The sequence below is a fragment of the Bactrocera tryoni genome, chromosome 5, assembly GCF_016617805.1.
Source record: "Bactrocera tryoni isolate S06 chromosome 5, CSIRO_BtryS06_freeze2, whole genome shotgun sequence".
Lineage (NCBI taxonomy): Eukaryota > Metazoa > Arthropoda > Insecta > Diptera > Tephritidae > Bactrocera > Bactrocera tryoni.
Window position 1 is genome coordinate 6,952,221 of NC_052503.1, and position 23,643 is coordinate 6,975,863.

At 37.2% G+C, this 23,643-nt stretch overlaps 1 protein-coding gene across 13 annotated transcripts in view; it reads left to right on the forward strand.

Moving 5' to 3' along the window:
• LOC120778972 (band 7 protein AGAP004871) overlaps nt 1-23,643 on the forward strand; it is a 116,053-nt gene that overhangs the window by 60,054 nt on the left and 32,356 nt on the right. For 6 of the 13 annotated variants that reach the window (XM_040111056.1, XM_040111052.1, XM_040111055.1 and 3 more), the window contains 2 exons: nt 21,880-21,989; nt 22,523-22,595. In XM_040111056.1, the coding sequence (XP_039966990.1) occupies nt 21,880-21,989; nt 22,523-22,595 (183 nt within the window). Of the gene's footprint in view, nt 1-9,526; nt 10,240-17,329; nt 17,366-21,879; nt 21,990-22,522; nt 22,596-23,643 lie in introns of those variants that run through there. The other 7 variants (XM_040111057.1, XM_040111050.1, XM_040111053.1 and 4 more) reach the window with 3 other exon arrangements.

Here is a 23,643-nt window from a genome sequence, read left to right on the forward strand (position 1 = left end):
ATTTTCCCATGTTATTTATAGTATAGAAAGAGGCACCTCTTAATATTAATATTAAGAGCTCATCTTTTGAGTGACTTTCTTTTTCACATTTTCGAAAGTTTTTAGCCTGTTTTCTAGTTGAAAAAAAAAGGTTGACTCAGAATGACACACCCTAATGTATATGGCAAATCAACGCTTGCCGGGTCAGTTAGTATAAGTATAAAAAATTTTTCTTTCCTATCCAAAATGTGTTTATAAAATGAAATATGTATCGTGGCGTTGACGACAGTTACAGTGAGCTTTTATACGAGTATTTTAATGTAAAACATATATGCCGTTACCTGATATACATACATACGTAAATTGTAACCTCAAATATAACCTATACATAACTAATATATAACCAATATATAACAAATATATAACCATTTTATAACTAATTTATAACTAATTTATAACCAATATATAACTAATACATAACCATTTTATAACCAAAACTCAAATTTTTTTTCAATATGAGTGGTTTTCATTAAATCGTTTTTCCTTCGCCTGTAAGCTTATGAAAAGTGATATTACGTCATTTTGTATTTTAGCTGACGATATATTCTTTGAAAGTGAAAAATAACTGTGGAAATCAATATGGGCCACCCTAATAAGCCATACTTAGCAAAGAAAATCGTTCACTACTTGGGAATCTGGGCAACCATTTGTACGCACAACATTTGCTTGTGTGTAAACTCCGCATTTGTGCAGTCAATTGAGTACATTTGATTTTATTTGCGCCATTTAATATTAAATAAATTATTTGACAGTGATAAATGATAGAATGCCCCAGTTGAAACTGTTAGGATTACAGCTTAAATACTTAATTACTTAAACACAACATTTATTGTGCAGTTTTCACTGGCATAAATATTCACCAACACTTAGCAAATTGCTTTTAGATGAGTTAACAATGTGTGAATATCCAACACACACTCACACATAACATACACATGCCGGCGTGTGTGTGAGTGGGTTAAGCGTTTGAAGCGATTTGCAGAGTCACTGAACTCCGCTTGCGGCGCAATGAGGCATGCCGAAGGTATAAGCGTTTTCTATTTCTATTTATTTGTTTTTGTTGCTGTAATTTGCAAACATAACGTACGAATTTTGGGTCAGGCACCGTTATAGTGCAGTTGAATGTGTTGAGGCTCCAAAGTTCGGCGAGGCGTATCGGCACGGCATCTTATTCACACTTAAATGATTATTAATTGCTCTCGCGCTGGAGTTGAGAAATGTGTTTCGCCAGATTTATAAGTGTTGCATGCAGAGCAAATTCAATTTTAATTACGTGTGTGTTGAGGCGGCGCGCAGAGTGAAGATTTTCATATGAAAAGGAGCGTACGCACAAAAGAAAGTGCTGCAAGCAGTACTCCTTCCTTCGGCTGCGTCGGCATTCTTTGATTTCATTTCGCTTTGCGTTACTTCTCCGCAGCTTGCTCGCATTCTCTCTTTCCGCCAAATCGCAGCCTCCGCCATTGAGTGCATAACTTTGCTAGTAAAAGTTGCAACAAACTTTCACTTGGAATGTTATGAGACATCGATACCGACACCAATGATGCCTGTCCATATAATTTATAACTAATGGCCGCGACTCTTGCAAAGTATCATCAACTTGTTAGCTGCCATTTGTTGGTTAAAAATAAATTGAAAAAGTTTGTTTGTTGTTGTGGCTGTTGCTGTGCACACGAAAACTTTGCCACTGACCAGAAGAAATTTCTGGTGGAATTTGCAAAATTGCAATTGAAATGTTTAATATTGACAGATTTTATGGGAATCTGCGCGCTTTACATCTCGTCCTTCGCGGCATTTCCATTTTGCGATTTTCTTGCTGTGCAATTTGTAAATTCGGCAGCAAGTGTAACAAATGTCGGCGAAATGGAAACTGCACAAGCAGCGAGATAAGTGGCTTCATTGGGATTTCAGCGAATGGCTTCCGCGAGAGATTAGAGCGGAAGCTGTCTGAAATTTCTGATTGATTTTCGTACAAGAAGAGCTAAGGCGAATGGAAGGTCGCAAGATATCGAATACATTGCTCTTGGTAAAAATTGAAATAAAAAAACCAAAGTATTTTATAACTTTTTTGGCTGCCATACTTAGATGTGAGAGAAGCAAGATGCAATATTATTGCTATTTGCCTTAAGCTCCTTTCCATGAATCACCAAATCTTTCCCTTTAGTGCGAGCGATGCTTCAGCAGTCCAGGTCGTGGAATGTAAGTTGAAAGTTTTGAAGGCTCCAATTCTAATTTTCAATAAATTATTGTTGTGTGAATCCTAGTTGCTGACTCATGCTTCTGCAGGTATCGTTCGTCACTACCTTGCACTGGATAGTGTCATGGCTGATGGTAGCGCTTATATTCATATTTCTAATCAAACTCCATCTTGTTTTTTTTTTTTAAATTTATAATGACCTCTAATAAACCAAATATGTAGCATCTTGGTCAAACACTTTCTGCAATTTTTCCGCTAGAGACATTATTCCTTCAGTGTACAACTTTTCTGGTTTCTCGGCGAAAAACTGCGACAAATAATTTTCACAGGCTTCTCTAGAAGCCAAATTTACTCCATTAAGGGAGCCCTACATTGACCGAAACAAATGATAGTCCGATGGTGCAAGATCAGGGCTATATGGGGGATTCATCAAAACTTCCCAGTCAAGCTCTCCCAGGTTTTGCCGAGTCACCAAAAATGTGTGTAGTCTAGCGTTGTCGTGATGGAAGACGAAGCCATTTCTGTTGATCAATTCTGGCCGTTTTTTTCGATTTCTTGCTTCAATCTCATCATTTGTTGACAGTAAAATATAGAATCAATCGTTCGACCAGGCTGGAGCAGCTCATAGTGGATGATTCCTTTCCAATCCCACCACACACTCAGCATAACCTTTCGAGGTGTCAATCCTGGCTTTGCGACCATTTGTTGAGCTTCACCTCGCTTGAATCATGATCTTTTTCGCACATCATTCTCGTATTTTCCCCACTTTTCGTTTCCTGCTACCAAATTTTTATCTCTTTATCATCATTAGTCTCTTTAGCGACAGAACGGTTGTGGCGGAGTGGGGAATTGCACGGGCACTTCGGAAAGTAAATAGAGCACCCTATTACATGGAGAGAGCACGCCTCTGGATCGTTGGCTGCAAGGGCAATTGCTGAACACCAGCCTAGAGTACTCCAAACTCAAGTTCGGACCGAACATCGTGCATCGAATATCTTTCCAAGTGAAATCAATACTACGACCTAACTTATAGTTGCTGCTTTTCAGCATAAAAATGTGTAGGTTTGATATTAAAAAACTAAAAACAAGCTACCATACACAAACTTTCATATTTAATGCGGGCCTAGAGCACCTAAATATAGTTATGTTTGTCTGGTGATTTGCACGTTTTCAAATTTGCGATTTTGCGGAAACGAAAAATGGGCCGAAATGCATAATTTCACAGCAATTATATGAAATGACGCTCGCTCTAATACCCACTTTGTGAAATTAAATAACTTCGTGCGCGTGTGTGTGTGTCTGTGTTCGGCTGTGTCTGCTAAAATGTTAACCGCATACACAACAACAAAGCGTTTCCGGTTTACGAGTCAACGCATCTGTGCCACCGCCGTTGGCTGGAAAAAGCAAATGACAACAATTAGCTGGAAGCTCGGCGCTTAGAGCTCACGGCTCCCGCTCACTGCTCTGTGTGTGCGGTGCTCTGCGTTCTGTGGCCATTGCACGGCCCAGTGGCATAAAAAATGTTGGCAACCAGCTGAAAGTCGGCCTCCGGAATGTTGGTTGCTGAAATTTCTTTTTCGCCTGCAGCACAGTTTCTATACCCCTATGCATTTGGGTGTGTGTGTGAAGGTGTATTTCGTTTGTATACGCAAACAGAACGCAGTAATGCTTTGTGGGCTCAGGGATTTGAACATGGAAAATTTAATTGCTACGGCGAATAAAAATTTATGAGCTCAAGGAAAAAATGAAAAATACTCGCGACTAGACGGACTTATTGTATTATACATACTAAATAATCTAATAGCTGAATGATAATCATCGGTACGATAGCTACTTTATTCCAAAATCGATTTATGGCGTTGACCTCGAAGAGAAAATTACTTAAATTTTGGAGATTTGAAAAGTATGAAACAGCCGAATTCGTTTATATTTAAATGCATTTAAACTGGTTTGAAAATTCTTAAATATTTGTATTTACTCAAAACAAATCCTGCCATGCTGAGTTAATGCACCGAGCTCGTAAAGGCACCTGCTGAGGCACCTGCTCATAACGACAATATGTGTATACCTGGCTTACATGGCTGTGCTTGTGTTGGTTTGCAGCAGAAATTATTTCATTTCAAATTCACCCCAAGCTTTCTACATTCTTTAACACAGCGCTACAGTTCAAAGTCCTTAAGGACGTCGAGAAAAGTACTGACGCGGAATGCTGCTTGCCAAGCCAAAAATCACAAACCAATAGGCGGTGGAACGGCAGCACGGTAATGAAAAAAGTAACGGAAGGAACTCATAAAAAAGTACGCTTTACGGCATGGCGCCAGCAAAACCCCACTGATAATGCGGCTCGCGCACTTTGCGGTGGCTCGGTAGGAATTGTGTGCTGGCGAGCACACACACACACTTACAATACCTTTTTTTATTTATAAATGCACATTGCTGCTGAAATGTCTAGGTTATAGGCTGCAATGTTAAAAAAATATTGGCTTTTCCATTGATATGTTTGAGGCGAATTTCCAAAATTTCAAGTTCAAAGCCAATAGCGACTTCGCAGGCACACATGAGAGAGCGCAGCCAAGAGTACATGTTGACACACCCTCTCAATGTCGTGCCTTTAAAATCAGTTTATTGCTTCATTTCCTTACGATTTTTATATCTGTCTATATATACATACATATGTATATATGTGTATGTATGATTGCATATGGGCGTTTGTATGCAAACAAAAAGGGATTTTCTTCGATTTTGTAGTTTGAGTCTATCCTTTCATATTTTGTTCCTTGTTGCGGTTGTACTGTATTGAGCATAATAACAGCAACTTCTGATAAACGTATTTTTTAATATTAAGAAATATAGAATGATTGCGAGTTATCCAAGTGGAGGTACTTCTTTCAATAACTTTTTTTTGACATATCACGCGTGAGTCGTGTCAAGCTGTTATGATATTTTTGTTCAGTATTGTTTGGATTATCACGTTTATAAATTGTTCAACTTTACTACGAAAATTCACGTTCTGTAAAGAATGTGTTTCGCGTGCTTCACTCAACTTATGGTCAATGTAGTCGGCATACTGGGCATATTATTCGCAAAACAGTCATTTTGTGAACCAGAATTCATTATTGAATAATATTCTATCGGATAGACCACGTCCAGCTCGCAGTGAGTAAAATATAGCAACCATAGCTGAGAGTGTACGTGACGAACGTAGAGAGTCGATTCGGCGCCATTCACAGCGACTCGGACTGACGCATGGAATGACTTAGCGCATTTCACCTCGAAATCTTAAGTTGAGAGCGTATTAAATACAGTTTGTGCAAGAACTGAAGCCGCTCGACCTTCCCAAGCGGCATCGCTTCACTCTAGGGGCTCTTGAAAAGTTCCAAGAAGATCCGTCGTTTTTGAGTCGAATTTTGTTCAACGATAAGGTCCATTTCTGGCTCAATTGGTATGTAAACAAGCACAGTTGCCGCATTTGGGACGAAGAGCCTGAAGAGGTTCAAGAGCTAACATTTCATCTAGAAAAAGCAATGCTATGGTTTGTTGGCCGGTGGAATCGTCGGTCCATATTTTTTCAAAAGTGATGCCGGTGAGTACGTAACCGGCAATAGCGACAGTTAATGCGCTCTGATAACTGTCTGTTTAATGTCTGAAATTGAAGTTCCTGATCTCGGCGAAGTTTGATTTCAACAAGACGGCGCCACTTCCCACACATCAATCAATTAATGGGTTTGTGGAGAGAACACTTCGGAGTACAGGTAATTTCAGGTTTTTGGCCGGTCGATTGACCACCAATATTATGTGATATCACATCGTTAGACTTTTTCCTGTGGGGACATGTAAAGTGTGAGTCAGGATTTGAAGCAAAACATCACGCGTGTTCCTCGCCAATTACCAGTTGAAATGCTCAAATGAATCATGGTTGGACTCAACGGTCAGACGTAGCAGCGGTCAAAGAGATAATATTTAAGGATTTTGTGTTTTTTATTTAAAAAATTAGGTAACCGCGAAATGGATCACCTTTTATTATACTGAAATTATCAGAATTATATCTCAACGAGGACATTTTTTTGGCGTTGTCAACTTTTCCCAAGCATTTTTATGGAAGAGTTGCATTTATTTCGCACTCCACCGCACAAACGCCTAAATATATGTACATATGAATAAATGTCTGCGCGTTTGAGCTCTCTCATTCATGAACATTGCCATCGAAGCTTTCCCTCCACTCCGCTCCCTTTTAGATTTCAGTTAAGGCATTTCCTAAGGCGGATACGGTGAAAATTCGTCGTGTACATTTTGATATGTGGTGTCTCATTCGCAAACCGCCAAGTGTTGAGAGTGTGTAACAGATACGTTAGGCGCAGGGCGGCATCTTTGCCTAATATGAGCGGCAGTTTTTTGCCACATCGCTATCACATTCTCTACATTTTTATTATGCTTTTCTGGTGCGATATTAACGAGCTTTGAGTAGTGGCAAAAGTGCTGTAACAATCTTGCTTGTGGTCCCAATCATCTGCGAATATAGCCGGTTTGTGTATGAATTGAATTGATATGCGCGGGGTGTACGTAATAGGTATATAAGCTTTGTATAAATATGTGGAATATGAAACCAGGGAAAATATCAGTTTGGTAACAATGTTAAAATATATATGGAGGAGCGTGATAGGTATTAAAGAAACCAGAATGTGCATACACAAGGAGTCTTTGGAATTTTGAAATGAACTAGTTGTGTTTTGAACATGGAAAAAAAGAAAAAATACGTTTTTTAGTTAAAACCTTAACTTACAACTTGGATAAAGGAAAAAAAACTGAAAATTGAATTTTTGGCAGACATTTTTACAAAAAATTCGAGCCTCGAGCGCACAAGTTCTCAAAGCTGTATCTCCGAAAGTATTACTCAGATCAACTTGAAAATTTAGAACAATACGCTAGAGGTGTTGCAAAATTTAATAAGACAATAAAAAAATTTGACTTTTTGAAACCCGTAAATCCATGTATCGTCATAAAACACGAATAATATTAAAACAATTGCTGATTGAACCAGTCGAGTGTTTCCTGCAGGGTTTCATAAAATTACAAAACAAAGCACATAAGTATATTTATGTTGCAAAGCAATCTCTTTCTTTTTTGCGAGCTCACTTTATCGAAGCCATTACCAGCGTGTATGATAAAGCGTCTTTGGGACAGAAGTCAATGCCATAGCAGTGTTTATGAACAACAAAACGAAAAGCGAAAAAACAGAAGATAGATAACACTTATTATTGGCGCTGTCAAATACTTGAGGTGGCGTTATCATCAATGAATCTTTATTATTTGCTCAAATTTTGCTGCTGCATAAATTTTTATGACTTAATAAGACAATAGGTATAGAAGAAAGTGTGTTGATAATATTTTCTTAAATTTTACAATTTATAATAAACACTAACTAATAATAAGATATAAATACACTGGTTGCTGTAATCATAAGAATTTATATTTTTACAGATTTAAATGTCTGCCGGCAAAAGCCATGCTTCAGTCTTCATATATATTTAGTAGTTGAATGAAACGTGATTTGATTTCCAACTCAAATTGACTTAATTTCACATATTTCCGTTCCGTTGGTCTTTCTTATATGCGAGTTTACACGCCAATCTTCATACGCGCGCCCAACATCTGTGCGTATTTTTGTGGTTCCAAAAAGATGCTTGGCAAAGCTGAATGAACGACTCAACATGGCACTCAATGTTTGCAAAGTGAGATGAAATTGGATTCCATTGACGCTCGGATATGCTGCTATCCCGGAGCCGTCATTTACACTCACGCTTCTCGCTTAATCTCTTTGCGTGCTTGCTCTCTCACTCACTCTTTCTTTCAATATTTCTCTTCAGCTGCAAATATTTTGCAGTTAAAGCTTTATGCTTCTATTTTTAGCGCAATGCTCAGTACATTTCTGTTTTGAGCTTTCAGATTTCAGTTTAATTCATAAACTGTTACTATGCTTCACACACTTAAGTGTGTTGTTGGCGTTTCAGAAGTTCAATGTATTGCATACATGTATGGGGATGCTGTGCTTAAAGCAAGCGCCTTTTGTATGTTGTGTTGCTCATACGACATGGTGTACCCTAGCAATAGTAAGCTTAAAAATTGTTGGGCATATTTCAATTACGCGAAATAAATTAATTTTTTTATTGCAGATAGAAAAATATGAAATAAAAACTAATTACATTTAGTGGAACAGAATAATTTTCTACTAAGAAACACTAAGGAAAAGCATTTTTACTAAAGCCTTTAGGTATACTGCGAAATTCACTTTGCAGGTTTGTTTTTTCTAATCGGGTGGTGAGTACTGATACTTATACAAGCTTGACGAAGCTATCAAGCTATTTCCATATCAGTTTTGTTCCCAATCAATAATTTTTTTTAAACTGCATTTAAATCTAATCGAGCAAATATAATTTACTTGCTACATAAAGGTCTGGCAGCCTCAATTTTAACTTCAAAAGCTTCCAATAAATTCCACTAACATTTTTCCGTATTAAATACGTTCCTATGTTCTCGCTTCTATGTTTTCGCTTGTATTTGGACCTGCTAAACTCAAAATCGAAGTTCGAGCTTTTGCACTCTCCACCGCTCATGTTACACTAACAGCAGCAGCATACGGATGCTGTGTTAGCAGTTGTGCCACTGTCACAAACGAGCACATGTGGGCAACACTGCCGCAAAAGCATCAGCAATGACGTTGACGACAGCAAACATTGTATGTTGTTCCGCGTTGCTGACGTCGTCTTCAGCAACCGGGCGACTGAGTAGCGGCCAGCGACTAGCGCCTTTCGTTGTCGCGTTCGGAGCCAGGGGTGCCTGTGCTGCCCAGCGGGGACAGACATTTTCACACTGCGCGCTCGTGGAGCACAACGCAGCTTACATGGACCAAGACCAAGAAGTTGGAAGAATGTGTACCCTTATAAAATGGCAGCGCTGTGCGCGAAGTGAATTCAGTTGACGGGCAAGCACATAGGTGACAGGAACTTCGCGACCGAGCTTTTGCGGCGACCGTGTATGCTGTGAGCTAATACTATAGGTGCCAACAGCAGCTGCAACAACAACAACTAAAACAACAAGCGACTGTTACATTTTGACTGGCTGGTACGTAGCAGTAACAGCGGCTGTTGCCTTAACAGTGCTCTGCAGTGCAGCAGAGTGTGCGCCTTGTCCTGCTCACCGTGTCATGGGTGCAGGGGTAGAGGTGTGCAGTGGCAGCGGCTGTGCGTTGGAGCGACGTGTGAATGGGTGCTGTTGCTTTGTTTTGTTGCTTTGTTGCTGCTAATAAGTACGGTCACCGCAAGCGATCAGCAGGACGACCATAACAGGACGCTGTTTCAGTTACAGTTGCACTGTGGCCGAGAGCGAAGCGAATCAGAGAAAGGCGCGTGAATGAGAAAATGTAATATTAAAGTACAAATAATGAAAAAATAATTAAAACTACATATTGGGTTAGTTGGGTTAGTGTTGAAGTGCAGGCAGGAAAGTGGTACAGCTGAAAAAACGAAAGTAAATAAAAGTTGTTAACTCATTTAAAAAATAAATGCCAAATTATATTAGTGTATAGTAATTTACATTGTCTTGTTAATTAAAAAAATGTTTATTAATAACTGAAAAAAGAGCGTGAGATAAATTTAAAGCAAATCCGTTAAAAATATTAAAAATTTGCCAAACAAATAACAACAAAAAGCAAACCCAAGGCAATAATTCAAAATAACCTCAGATAGCTGCAACACTTAATTAGGATAGCGTTACTCAGCAGCCTCGCCAAGTGTCCACTATCCATTGCCACGCAACTGTGATCCTTTAATGACACACATTACGGCTTAATTAGCTGCACTCGTGTGTGTGTGTGTGTGTCTTAAAAGTGCCAAATTGCCAAATTGCTAAATTGCCAAACAGTAAAACGTCCAAAACAGCAACAAGTACGACCGAGTACAAATAGCGCGGGTGGTGAAGGGTCTAAAACGCAATGCCAGATACCAAAAAAGGTGAGTGAGTGATTACTGTCTGACTTCGTGGAGCTAATAAAACCCAGTTAGCCGTGTATATGTGTGTGTTGTACAGTAAAGCATGTGCTGCTCAACTGCTGACCGTTATGGCTGCTTATATGTAAATATATGTATAAATGAGTGCGCGTGTATATATGTATATAAGTACGCTTTTAGGCGATATCTGTATGTATGTATGTAGGACTTTGGTGCGTATATGCATGTTTAACCTCATGATCTAGTAACAAATGTATATAGAGCAGCTATTAAACTAGTGAAGCGCATTTTAAAACTTATTTTTTTATATACATAAATTCTTTTTTTTTTCTTTTTTTGGGGTTGGTTGGAAAATTTAAAGCCACTGGGGCGCTGTTTAAAGTGGAGCGTGGGAATTGCACAGCTGCTGTGTGTTATTTTATGTCTTATTAATAATAACTGCATTTAATCGAAGCGTATTTATTGTATGCAATGGGAACTATTGTGCTTCGTGGGTAAATTAATACTTAAATTCTCTTGAAACCAGTGAAAAGTGACTTATAACCGACTGCTAGAAATTATTACTCAGAAATTTATAATTATATCAAACATATTCATACCACTTTAGAAAGGGTTGAGATTTGTGAGGGTTTTCTGAAAGATTTTGCTAGAGGAATATCGCTTTAAAAAATAAATGATATTTTTTTTAAATAAAGAAGATTTTTTAATACGAATTTTTAGTATTATTTGAATGCGTTTTATTCATTTTGCTTATATAGTGTAGTCGAAAAAGTATTTTCGTCTATCGAATCAAACTTCAACTTTTTTTTATATTTCTACTAATAAATAAATAAACAAATATGTGCCATTTTGGTCCACCACTTCTTGCCTTTTTTCCGTTAGAGACATTATTCCATCAGTGTAAAACTTTTCTGGTTTCTGGGCGAAAAACTTCGACAAATAATTTTCACAGGCTTCTCTTGAGGCCAACTTTAGTCCATTAAGGTAAGGTAAGTTTTGCATTGACCGAAACAAATGGTGGTCCGATGGTGCAAGGTCAGGACTATATGGTGGATGCATCGAAACTTCCCAGCCAAGCTCTCCCAGTTTTTGCCGAGTCAGCATAGATGTGTGTTGTTTAGCGTTGTCGTGAGAGAAGACGAAGTCCTTTCTGTTGATTAATTCTGGCCGTCTTTTTCAATTGCTCGCTTCAATCTCATCAATTATTGACAGTAAAATGTAGAGTCAATCATTCGACCAGGCTAGAGCAGGTCATAGTGGATGATTCCATTATTATTCCGTTTTTTATACAAAAATTTCAAAATATAGTATAATTTTGAACATCTGTAACTTTTTTTCAACTTCCCCGAATTTAATTTTTTTTTGGTTAAATGAAGCTTGAAATCTCACCTTTGCAACACTATATGTTGTGACACAATGTGATTGGTAGCACTGGAGATATACGACTGCAACGTCAACCATTGATAAAATACGAAAGTACTTTTTCGACTACCCAATATACTTGTAATGATAAGTATATTTTATATCTTCTTCTTTTTAGGTGTTGACACCTCTTACGCGGTCAGAGCCAAGTAATGTCTATGCAGATATTCAATTAGAGCTGTCCTATATATTGGTTGCAAAGCATCTGAAACTGAGCATCTTCATACAAAAATGCCAAAAAAAGTTATGCTACATATAAAATTATTCTTTTTCGTCGAATTTCAATAAAAGCTCAAATTTTTTTTCTATAGAACATAAAATTGTTCTCAATTTAATTTTATTAAAACAATATCTGTCACTACACACCCAAGTCAAGCTACAGAATACCACTGTAACACAATATCTTTTGTTGTTTTTTTTATTCCGATGCCGGAACCTTCATTACACAAGCACTTTAAAGTAGCTAATTTGTGAGGTTATGAACCTTTTGCAGCCAACGGCATAGTTGCAGCGCCGCTCTCCCCTAACGGCAAGCACAGATTATACATTACGGCGGGAAATAAAATGCTTACAATTATTGCTTTTTTTTGTTTTGTTTATAGGACAACAATGGAAATTGTGCACAAATTTTATACAGTTCTGCTATTATCCTGCCCATAAGGATGTGCTTCTAGGTATTCCATTGTAAAACAAGCTGCGTACAAAGTAAAGCATTGTGCTCGTACAATTCGAAGCGTTCCGCGGCTAGCGACGACGGCGGCAGCGAACTGTGAAGCATTAAGCACATATGACACACGGCCAGGTCGTTGCAACAAACAGTTGTTGATATATAAATATATGTATAGTATCGGTAGCTTCACCACATGTGATATTATATATATACATTTGATTACTCTATAATAAATAGCGCATTTATGCTATAATTAAGCCGAGTCTGCTGAAATGCTGAAAATAGAAAAGCCATACCTACATGTATGTATAAACAACAGTTAGAAATAACTGCAGCAATCAAACAGAGTGGCAGCAATTAAAATGTATTTGAACACAAGAATGTGATCTCGTGATATTTTCATCCCGCTAACAGTTAAAGTTTGCTTTGCGTGGCTGTCGAAACCATCCACGACCCAAAGTGACTGCAACTGCGCCAGCGCATTCACTGCTGGGTTTTGCTTCGTACAAATCCGTCATACCAGCGTTTGTTCTATACCACACATGCATATGTAGCAGTAAGTATGTGCATTCACGATTATCTGCTGTAAAAAGTAAGCGCACTGCCATTTATTATGCGTCCGCCACTTGACTTTCTGCACACGCCGATTTTCGTTGTTTCCATTATTCCCTCAGCATTATTATGATAATTGGAAAGGCAAACATTTCCACAACCGAAATTGTTTTAAAGTGCACTGCCACATGTGTGCGTGCGCTGCTCGGCATGCCGTTTTATTAACTAAATTGGGAAATTAAAAACTTTTAATTCCATTGAAATCGTTTGCGATTTCATGTGAACTTGGCTGCTTGGCGATTTAATAAGGAAACTATGGAGAACTTTGCACTTCTTTGTCATCTGCGAACTTATTCCAATTAAAAGTTTTGATACATTTTTACTGAATTTTTCTTCTTGTTTAAGATATTTTATGGTGGATGATCTATTACATTTTTTCAATAGAGTAACAATGCAGTATTTACACTTATAAACATATACATATGTATGAGAAATTGTATACCAGTAATTTTACTCGCCGCTCATTGTTTTAATATAAAATATTCATTTCCCTATAAAAATATCATTTTTGCAACTTTTACCGGCAACTATACAATAAAAATAGCAAGTAATTCCGGTTTGATCCGACAAATATTGACAAAAAAAAACTTTCTCACCATCGTTATCACTATCTATGCAAATCTTTATTATCGCCTCGAAAATAGCAACCGAAGCCAATAATAGCTTACCAACGCGTAACCTAATTTAGCATACACTTGTCGTAAGCCTCGGCTGGAGTCGGCTTTAATGCCTTCAGCGAATTTTAGTTATTGCGGTTTCGCTCATTTTTGGCGCGCTACGCATATTCTCTAGATCGTTGGACTGCTTCGCCATTATACTCATAATCCCACGTCTCGTTACCAGTAGTAATGCGTCTGTTGCAGCTCGACTTTACTTTGCAAAAGATGCTGGTTTTTTGGTTTTTTTAAAATATTAACCAAAATATGTTGAGTCCAGTCATAAGAGACCGTGAAATCCGTTCCTACGACAGTCGGGTCTACGTAACCGGAACGGACGCGAATTTTATCTTGACAAGGGCTGTCAACTCGGCAGAATACTGCCGCTAAAACAAAAAAAAAGAGACCTTGAAATCCTTTGCCATAACAACAAGGTAGTAGTCTGGTAACTTTTGTTCAAAAATCGAAAAAAATTGTTGTGCTTAATTTGAAAGTACAATGTCTTGAGAATATACTCTGAAAATTTTAGACAGAAATTCGAAATATTTCGGGAATTATAACTAGTTTCCTAGAGCGCCTCGGAGTCTTCTCTCTCGGAGTTGTTGAACTTTAAACGCGTTTTTCTCAAAACATTGTTTTTCTGGTCGGCCCGGGTCCTAACTTTTTTTCTACTTAACCGATTGCTTTCACACTTATAGTTCTCGTCGGTACTAACGAGAATTTTTTCCACCCCTAAATTTTTATTTTACAACCCTTTCTTAGCTAAAATAAAAGGACTTTTTTTCGAAGTATTTACCCTTGAAATTTAACTTCACTAGTTCCGACCAGAATGACATATCTATAGATTACGAATAATCAAGAATATTTGATTTCAGATAACATCAAGAGCCAATATGTAAATGAAAACACTCTAAATATTCAAGATAATTCATTTTTATTTTCCTACAAAAAACCACCCTCCAAAGAAGCGATTTTCAATCACTATTTCTTTACCTTCTTGACGCTATCGTCAGTAATATCGATGTGTGCACGACTCGAGGCAACATATCGAAGACTTGGCGACTTTTACTGAACTTTTCAGCCACTCAAACACTTGAGTTCCATGACAAAGCAGAATCTCTCATTTTAAAGGATTCAGAGGATCCACTATAAAAAAGCAAAGCAAACTAGTTGTTCCATCGGGGCAGTTTATATAAAGCAGTGCAGGTCAGATGGTATACATGTTTAGAAAATCTCAGAATTGTGGAATTATGCTCGCGTTAGAAAATATATATGAACAGCGGCAACTTATTAAGAATGTATCAATTTGTTTTTGGGAATATACATACGTTTTAACCGGAATAGAAATTTTCTCTAAGGAAGTACTTTAAAGATTCCTAAAACACTTTTTAACGTCGTTTGAGGACAAGCGTTTATACAATCAAAAATCGATATACATATGTATGTTTTAAATTTGTGTGACGTCACTCTTTTTTGATCCATTTTTAAAAATTTAAGGGAATCGTATACAATTAGAAGGCCGAAAAAAGCCAATTTTCCAGAATTTTTTGCGGTGACCACTATATCTCTCAACTGATTCTCTGTTACTAAAAAAAAACAAACAGATTGGGTTAAGGTGATGTTAAATCTAGTAAAACAAATCGAAGGAATAAGCAAAATAAAAGTTTTTAACAAAATGGCGGTTTCACAAAAAAAATCGATTTTTGACCGAAATTTCGAACTTCAATTTTTTTCAAAAAAATTACTAAAAAATATATTTAAGAAGATCGTGTTGAAATTTGAGACTAATAGCCATTTTCGAGTAATGTTGGTCACCGACTTAGAAAACAGCACTTTGGGAAAAACATGTTTAAAGTTTGGCCTTGTACTTCCAAGCACTCTGAAACGCCTTTTCAAATTTGCGTGTAACTTCGAAAATATGTGCCGCAACGATATGATATTGTGTGTATTATTAAATCTATGTACATTAAGAAAATAAAATAAAAAAAAAACGATTTTGGAATATTCTAACTGTATATAACACCTTAACAAACAATTAATATTCATATTTCTTGTTCAAATCGAGGTGAATTCTTCGAGATTATTGAATAACAATAATCGATTGGACAATATTGGGTAGTCGAAAAAGTTTTTTCGTTTTTCTAATCAAATTTTTTTTTTTTTATATTTATAATAATAAATAAAAAGGGAAATATGTACCATTTTGGTGGACGACTTTTTGCCATTTTTCCGCTAGAAACACTATTCCATCAGTGTAAATCGAAATTTCGAAATTTCCAGAACGGAAGCGAGCGAACCAATGTTGTGCTACACGAAGTGATACAGCATCGTCTCCGTGAACTTCGTGAATTTCATTGGTGGCTGCGTGACATTCTTCCCTTTTTTTTACAAAAACTTCAAAATATAGCGAATTTCTTCATTCTTTTCACAGATTTTTGATTTTTGAACAGCTGTAACTTTTTTTCAACTTCCCCAAGTTTAATTTTTTTTGGTTATATTAAGCTTAAAATCTCACCTTTCTAACACTGTATGATATGATACAATGTGTTTGGTAGAACTGGAGATACATTATAGTATGACTGCATCGACATATATTGGCAAAATACGAAAATACTTTTTCGACTAGCCAGTAACAATGAAAATATTTTAATCAGTAACGGCTCATTTCGAATGCTCTATTGCTCGACTTCAGTCGTATTTAGTTATTATAATTTGAGGGAACAATACAATTTCACTTATATTTTTTTGGAAAACCGTTATTATGCAGATTATTTACGAAAGTTTTGAAGTATTATTCTAACCATTCTCAACTCATACATGTACATATATACATACATCTATTCAATTAGTACCGCATAAAATTAGCATAAGCGCTTATTAGTCATAAATTGCATGTAATTTTAATGCTTTGAGCATCTAACTTCGGCTTTTATATCATTATTTCGCAAATTTATTACATTATCGTCCACTCATTGTATTCATTGGACTGGTATGATCGTAAGTTTACATATGTACAAATGTAGCTATGTGGGAGAGTGTGCCTGACTGACCTACAGCAACAACGCTTTGGCTGAAATCTATTTTGTGTAATTAGTAACCGAGATATTAAGCGTGTATATGGCTTATAGAGCAGTGTGCCATGTCTTATTCTCTGCAGCGTTGGTGGCTGTGTGCTCGACGAGTTAATCCCATTAAATAAATATGCTACAACTCTGCGAGTGTATACATACACCGTTACTCATAACAATGTGAATAAACTGTATATAATCGGAATGTTTTTTTTATATCCAAATGAAGCGTAAGCTCAGTTATTTAACGGTATAACAACAAATTAACTTTCATGCATCTATATATAAAATAATTTAATACATATTTATCTGTGGAATGGTAAGATTAGTCATTAGGCTTGTGGCAACTTGTAGCATGTCAATGTATGTGGCGCTGTCAGTCAAGTAAATTTGCAGCTAGCAAAATATGCGAATGGTGTGTCATAGACGGTTATGCTTATATCCAAAGTGTTATATATGTATGTATGTAGACATAGACGTAGTATACCTTAATATAATATATGTGCGTGCGTAAGTAGTTGTTGAGACAAGTCGCGTCTTGCTTTGAACGCTATTGATCGCCTCTTCATAGTCAAGTGATTACATACGATTTTACTCACCACTCACCACTCACTCTCTGCCTCTCTTTCTATGTGTTGCCTTTGCAAACGCCATTGTACTTTCAGATATGACAGCGAAGCATTCGCGTGGATTCCTTCATTGTAAGTCAACTTTTTCCATAACAAATTTAATGAATATTTAATGAAAGTGTCCAGGGGGTACTTTTGCCAAGTAATCAAATGTGTATGTTATACTATGTAGTATTATAAATATGTCAAATAAGAGTCATGTTATTTTACATGTACATATTACATATGTGTATATCGTGGAGATACAGTGATGTACATACGTGTGTATAGAATATCGATTTATTGAACAATTTCTGCAGTAGTAAATATCAACTGCTGCAATATGATGAAGACGACGTAGGCCGTACTTCGTGTTTACTCAGACTGTGGTCTTCCAAAACTGAAAAAATGTTATTCTGGTCTTCGAAATCAACTTTTTCATACCAATGAAAGTGATATTCAATATGAAGAATGTTGCCTACAATTCGGCGCATAGCAAACAAAAAAGTTATATATATGAAAGATTTGTTTATTTATTGGTATCAGTGCAAAAAATTATATATATGAAGCAGTGTAGAATTATGCTACTTCCAAAAAAATAAAAATTTAAGAAAACAAAAATCTATTCTTATTTTATTTTAATTTTACTGGCCCATAGGCTTTAATATCCGTCAAGTTATGTTCGTCTTCGCAGATTTTCGAATATCAATACAATTTTGCAATCATGTATACTTAATTGTGAAAGAAGGTCTGTGAATATGTTTCATAAAATCCGTGATATGTCATATATTATACAAAAAAATGTCCATCACTTGCAGCTTTGGAAGCCCGCTAAACTTTTCAGATATTTTGTCCTGCTAAGATAACAAATATGTCATATATTGTGACAAAAAAGTACCCGGAAATTGTATTTTGTCGCTTTCAAAGTAATCCTCATCATACGTAATACACTTATGCCAACGATTTTTCTTGTTCTCGAAACACTTCTCCTAAGCACTTTTTGGCATAATCTTCAGCGAAATTTTTGAATTTTTCTCTTCGATCGACTGAAAACGTGTTCCATTCCAAAGATAGTTGACTTGTTTGCATGTCAAACTCATGACTTTTTGGCAGTTATAATACACCCCATGAATGTGTGAGATCTGTTAATGTAGGTACTCTTTTTGAAAAAAATCATCTTTATGAGGACAAGTCTAGCAAAAACGGGTTTCATATACAAAATAACCACCAATCATTCGAACGTGAGATATGTCGAACTCTTTTGTCATCTCTCTAATACTTGCCTGACGATTTTCAAGCACCTTATCCTTCACTTTTTTTTTACATTTTCATCAGTTGAAGTGGTCGAAGTTCGTCCAGAACGAGTCATGTCTTCAACGATCCCTTGACCATTTTTGAAGGCTTTGTACTACTCGTAGGCTTGTGTTTTTGATAAAACTAAATCACCGTAAGCATTTTCTAATATTCGCAACGATTCCACACACGAAATTTCGTTAGAAATACAAATTCAGACGAATTTTTTGTTTGATGTTTTAATTCATTGTAAAAATCGCAACGCACTACTGAGGTATGAAGACTTATGCAGCTGCTGTAAGCAAACTGGTTGACAGGTTGCTCTCATATTTGACATAGTAATTAAGGAATGTTCTACCAACTTAGCAAAATACCTTTTTTTTTTAAATATCATATACTAGGTGAATTTGACTACAATTTCCGGGTGCTTCCCTGACACAATGTACATATATATTTATATTAATATATATTCTGTTAAGTAATAATAGCAAACTTTTAGGCGTTGCGTAGAGCATTTCGAAAACAAAACGATTACTTACCTTATAAAATATTTCCTTTGTTTATAATTATTCTGCTTTTATTGCAAGTAATTATGCAAAGCGAGGTTAGGTATTGTGGTCCCTTCTTCATCAACGGTATATCTGCAGATTTCACAAAAGTTTTAATCCCAACTTTCAGTCCGCTCTCGTGATCGACAACCCCAGCGGTTTTATTTGCGCTGCATATTACATATTCGCATATTTATACATGTACATATGTGCGTATGTGGAAATGTCAAATATTTATGTTATCCCTCAACGCGGTTTTCAGTTACACATTTTTCAACAAATGCCATTTACATTTCTGTGGTTCAATACAACACGTGGGTATACATACTCTAACGCATACAAGTAAAAAACATGACACAAGCAGCCACATACAAATTCATACATTTGATATATTTGTATGAAGCAAAAAGTTACATGAAATGTCGGCAAGTGTGTGTGTGCGTTTGGAAATATGCAAATTTCATTATCACTCCAATGTCTCAATACAGCAATCAATTTAGCATTCAATGCCTCACACAAACACTCATATTTAATTTATGCTCTACAAATGAGTGTGTAACATACAGTTATATGCGAGCACAGCTGCGTCTCTTGAGGCTTTTTAATATTCCCTGGAGATTCTTGTTGCTCGTATGCTCCTTGGAATATTCTTGGATAATGTGTAAGACCCTGTTTGAAGAATTTCATTCATTAGTATGCATTTTAAAATAGACGGATTAAATTTAAGCTGTGTTTAGCTAATGGATTTGAATATGTGTATACCATATGCACCAGTTTGTCTATATATTTTTTGAGATGGCTTATGCTATGCTGCAAAGTTGTACCTAAAGCGATTTTGATTGATTGCGATGAACAGCAGCATAATTCTTGCCTCAAACCCCAATTTTTTTCGTGAAATTTTAAAATTCCCGTTTTTTTCCGAACACATCTGGGATATTCATCTTATTTCATAGGCAAGCTGGTAATTACGCTCTAAAATTTGCGTATCGAATTCAATCGATTATTAAAAAAAACATTAATAACATCAACAGCACAGCGTTTAACATCCTTATTCAAAATAACGGGGTTTTCAATAGGGATGCTACCAAAGTAGTCCAATAGGGACAGCAAACTGCGCCATATTTTTTGTGCTCATTTCACGCTTCTCTTTAGTAAGATGTGCTAATTCATCATGAAAAGATATACATACGATCCAACAACGAGTCAAAATTATTCAAATTTACTACCAAAATTCGGAGTCAGTGGCCTCAACTTTAAAAGCGCTACGTCCAATTTATGGTCGTCCTGTCAGATCAATAATTGAGCCTTTAGTAGAAAAAAGTGAATCCACAGGCACAGTACAAAATGTTCTCATGCCACTGCGACAAAGAAGTGCCCATTTTGTCGAGAATATTGCTGCCGCTGGCGCAACAATTGATGAAGATCCAAATCAGTCTCTCACACGTCGTTCTCTAGCGTTGAGCATCTCTCTGACGTCGTTCTGGCAAATTTCGCGAAAATATCTTGGCCTACATCTTTACAAGATCAAATCGATGAAAGAACTGAAGCCGCTTGACCACAAGAATCGTCGTATGGTCGTGAATTGGGTTGAGCAATAACTTGAAAATAATCCGGATTTTCATCGGAAAATCATCTTCAGCGATGAGGCCCATTACTAGCTGAATGGCTTTGTCAATAAGCAAAATATGCGTTATTGGTCAGGCAGCAATCAACACATACTCCGTGAGGCAGTTCCCGAAAAAATTACGTTTTGTTGCGGTTTATGTCTGAGCGGCGTCTTTGGGCCGTACTTCTTCCATGATGATCAAGACTGGTACGTTGCTGTGAATGGGAATCACTACCGCTCAATGATAACCGAATATTTTTGACCCGAATTGGATGATATGGACTTGGACAATATGTGGTTCCAACAGAATGGCGCGACAAGCCACACAGCGAATGTCACAATCGATTTATGGAAAACCAAGTTTGGTGAATTTGTTTTCTTACGAAATGGCTCAATCAATTGGTCACCTCGGGCGCGCGATTTGACGCCGTTAGACTATTTCATGTGAGGCTACATCAAGTCTATGGTCTATGCCAACAAGCCAGCGACGATTGATGAGCTTCATCTGATTATCGAACGTGAAATTGGAACAGCATCGTCCGATTTATGCTTGAAAACTGTCGAAAATTGGGTTCAGCGCCTGGACTTCTGCAAGCGTGCCCGTGGCGGCCAAGCAAAAGAAGTCGAGTTTCACACATAATGGCTCGAATGTACTTTCACAGGAATAAATAATTTCATTGTTATCCCAAACCGGTTTTTGCTCTTGTAGCGCTCTTACTGAAAACCCCGCTACTAACAAATACGGCTCAAAAACTTGCTTCAGGATTGAATTTCGCATATCTTAAGGCTTTTTACGCATACATTTCACTACATTACGCTAGAATAAGCTTAATAATTTGAAACTGTGGCCAGAAGCAATAACAGCCAAGGTGATTTAACAGGTTTTTGAGAAAACTGCTTTGTATAATTAACGGTATTATTATTACCAACTGTGTGGCAAATAGTTAAAATGTTTTAAAATTTCCCAAACGCATCTTTTCATTATATGATTGTATTTACCGCTACGGAAGCGTAGTCCAAAGTCGACTTATGCTGTTATTGCTTGTGTTTGCGACTATAAAAACTAAAAGCTATGTGTGCGCAGGCATTCTATCAATTTAATTGCTTTACTCCATGACTCCAAACGTTTAAGTAATTCTTCTTGGAATTTCATTTTATAGCCGATGAAGAAATTAGCGATAAGGCATCGACGTGTGGGAAGTTGCTGATATTCTTATCCGTTGGACTTGTCATACTCACGTTGCCGTTCAGCTTGTTCGTGTGCTTTAAGGTAAGTGGCAACATTCTGGATATAAGATTCATATATATTTACATATTGACATACATACATATGCAAGTATTGTTGTAGCACATATAACGGTGTGTGTGTGTGTGCTTGCAGCTGCTCTGAAATGCGCATTAGAAGCGATATTAAGTTCAGCTGCGACGCAGCTTGCATGCCACAGCAGTTGAGGCAATCAAAGTGGCAAAGCAGCAAATAAATGGAATAATAAATGATTTTTACACCTTTTGAAATGGCTGCATTCAGCAACGTGCCACCTGCACGTTGCAAGCAAGCAGCAGGCAGCAGCCGGCAGCAGCTCTAACAATCATTTATTTCATTGCATTGCAGTTCTATCTGTCTGCTGCGCTATTGTTCGGCTGTTCGGCTGTCGTTGCAACTTGCCTAACTGCGCGCACACACTCACACACAGTTGCACAAGATCCTCCTCAAATAACTTTACCATTCAGGCGCGTAATTTTTCTTATTATCCTCTTCGTCTTCTTATTGCATTTTCACTTTTTCCTCTTTCTAAATTACAGGTAGTACAGGAATATGAACGCGCCGTTATATTTCGTTTGGGCCGTCTTATGCAGGGTGGCGCCAAGGGTCCCGGTGAGTATGCACAGAATTTTTATTGGTGTTGGTGGTAGATAACGGATAGAATAAGCAGAAGTACATCGGAAAATGTTTGGAATGCGTTTGAACACTGCATATATTGGGTAGTCGAAAAAGTCGTTTCGCAATTAAGTTCGGGAAAACTGCCAAAAAGTTACAGCTGTTCAAAAAAGTGTGAAAATAATGAAGAAATTCGCTATATTTTGAAATTTTTGTATAAAAAACGGAAGAATTCCAATGAAATTTGTGAAGTTTACGGAGACGATGCTGTATTAGTTCGTGTAGCACAACAATGGTTCGCTCGCTTCCGGTCTGGAAATTTCGATGTGAAAGATGCAACTCGCTCTGGTGGACCTATCGTTGAAAAAGTCTATCAAATTATGGCAAACATTGAGCAGGACCGTCACATAAGCAGCCGTGACATCGCTTAGGAACTTGAGATTCATCATCAATCGGTTATGAACCATTTAAAAAAGGCTGGCTACAAAAAGAAGCTCGATGTTTGGGTACCACATGAATTGTCTGTGAAAAATTTAGTGGACCGAATTAACATCTGCGATTCTTTGCTGAAACGAAATGAAATCAAACCATTTCTGAAGCGAATGGGAACAGGAGACGAAAAGTGGATCAAATACCACAATTATGTCATGGTCCAAGCGTGGTGAAGCTCAACTAATGGTCGCAAAGCCAGGATTGATGCCTCGAAAGGTTATGCTGCGTGTGTGGTGGGATTGGAAAGAAATCATCTTTTATGAGCTGCTCCAGCCTGGTCGAACGATTTATTCTACATTCTGCTGTCAACAAGTGATGAAATTGAAACAATCGAAAAAAACCGCCAGAACTGATCAACAGAAAGAGCTTCGTCTTCCATCAGGACAACGCTAGACCATACACATCTTTGACGACTCGGCAAAAACTGGGAGAGCTTTTCTGGGAAAATTTGATGTATACACCATATAGCCCTGACCTTGCACCATCAGACTTTGTTTCTGTCAATGCAGAACTCCCTTAATGGAGTAAAGTTGGCTTCAAGAGAAACCTGTGA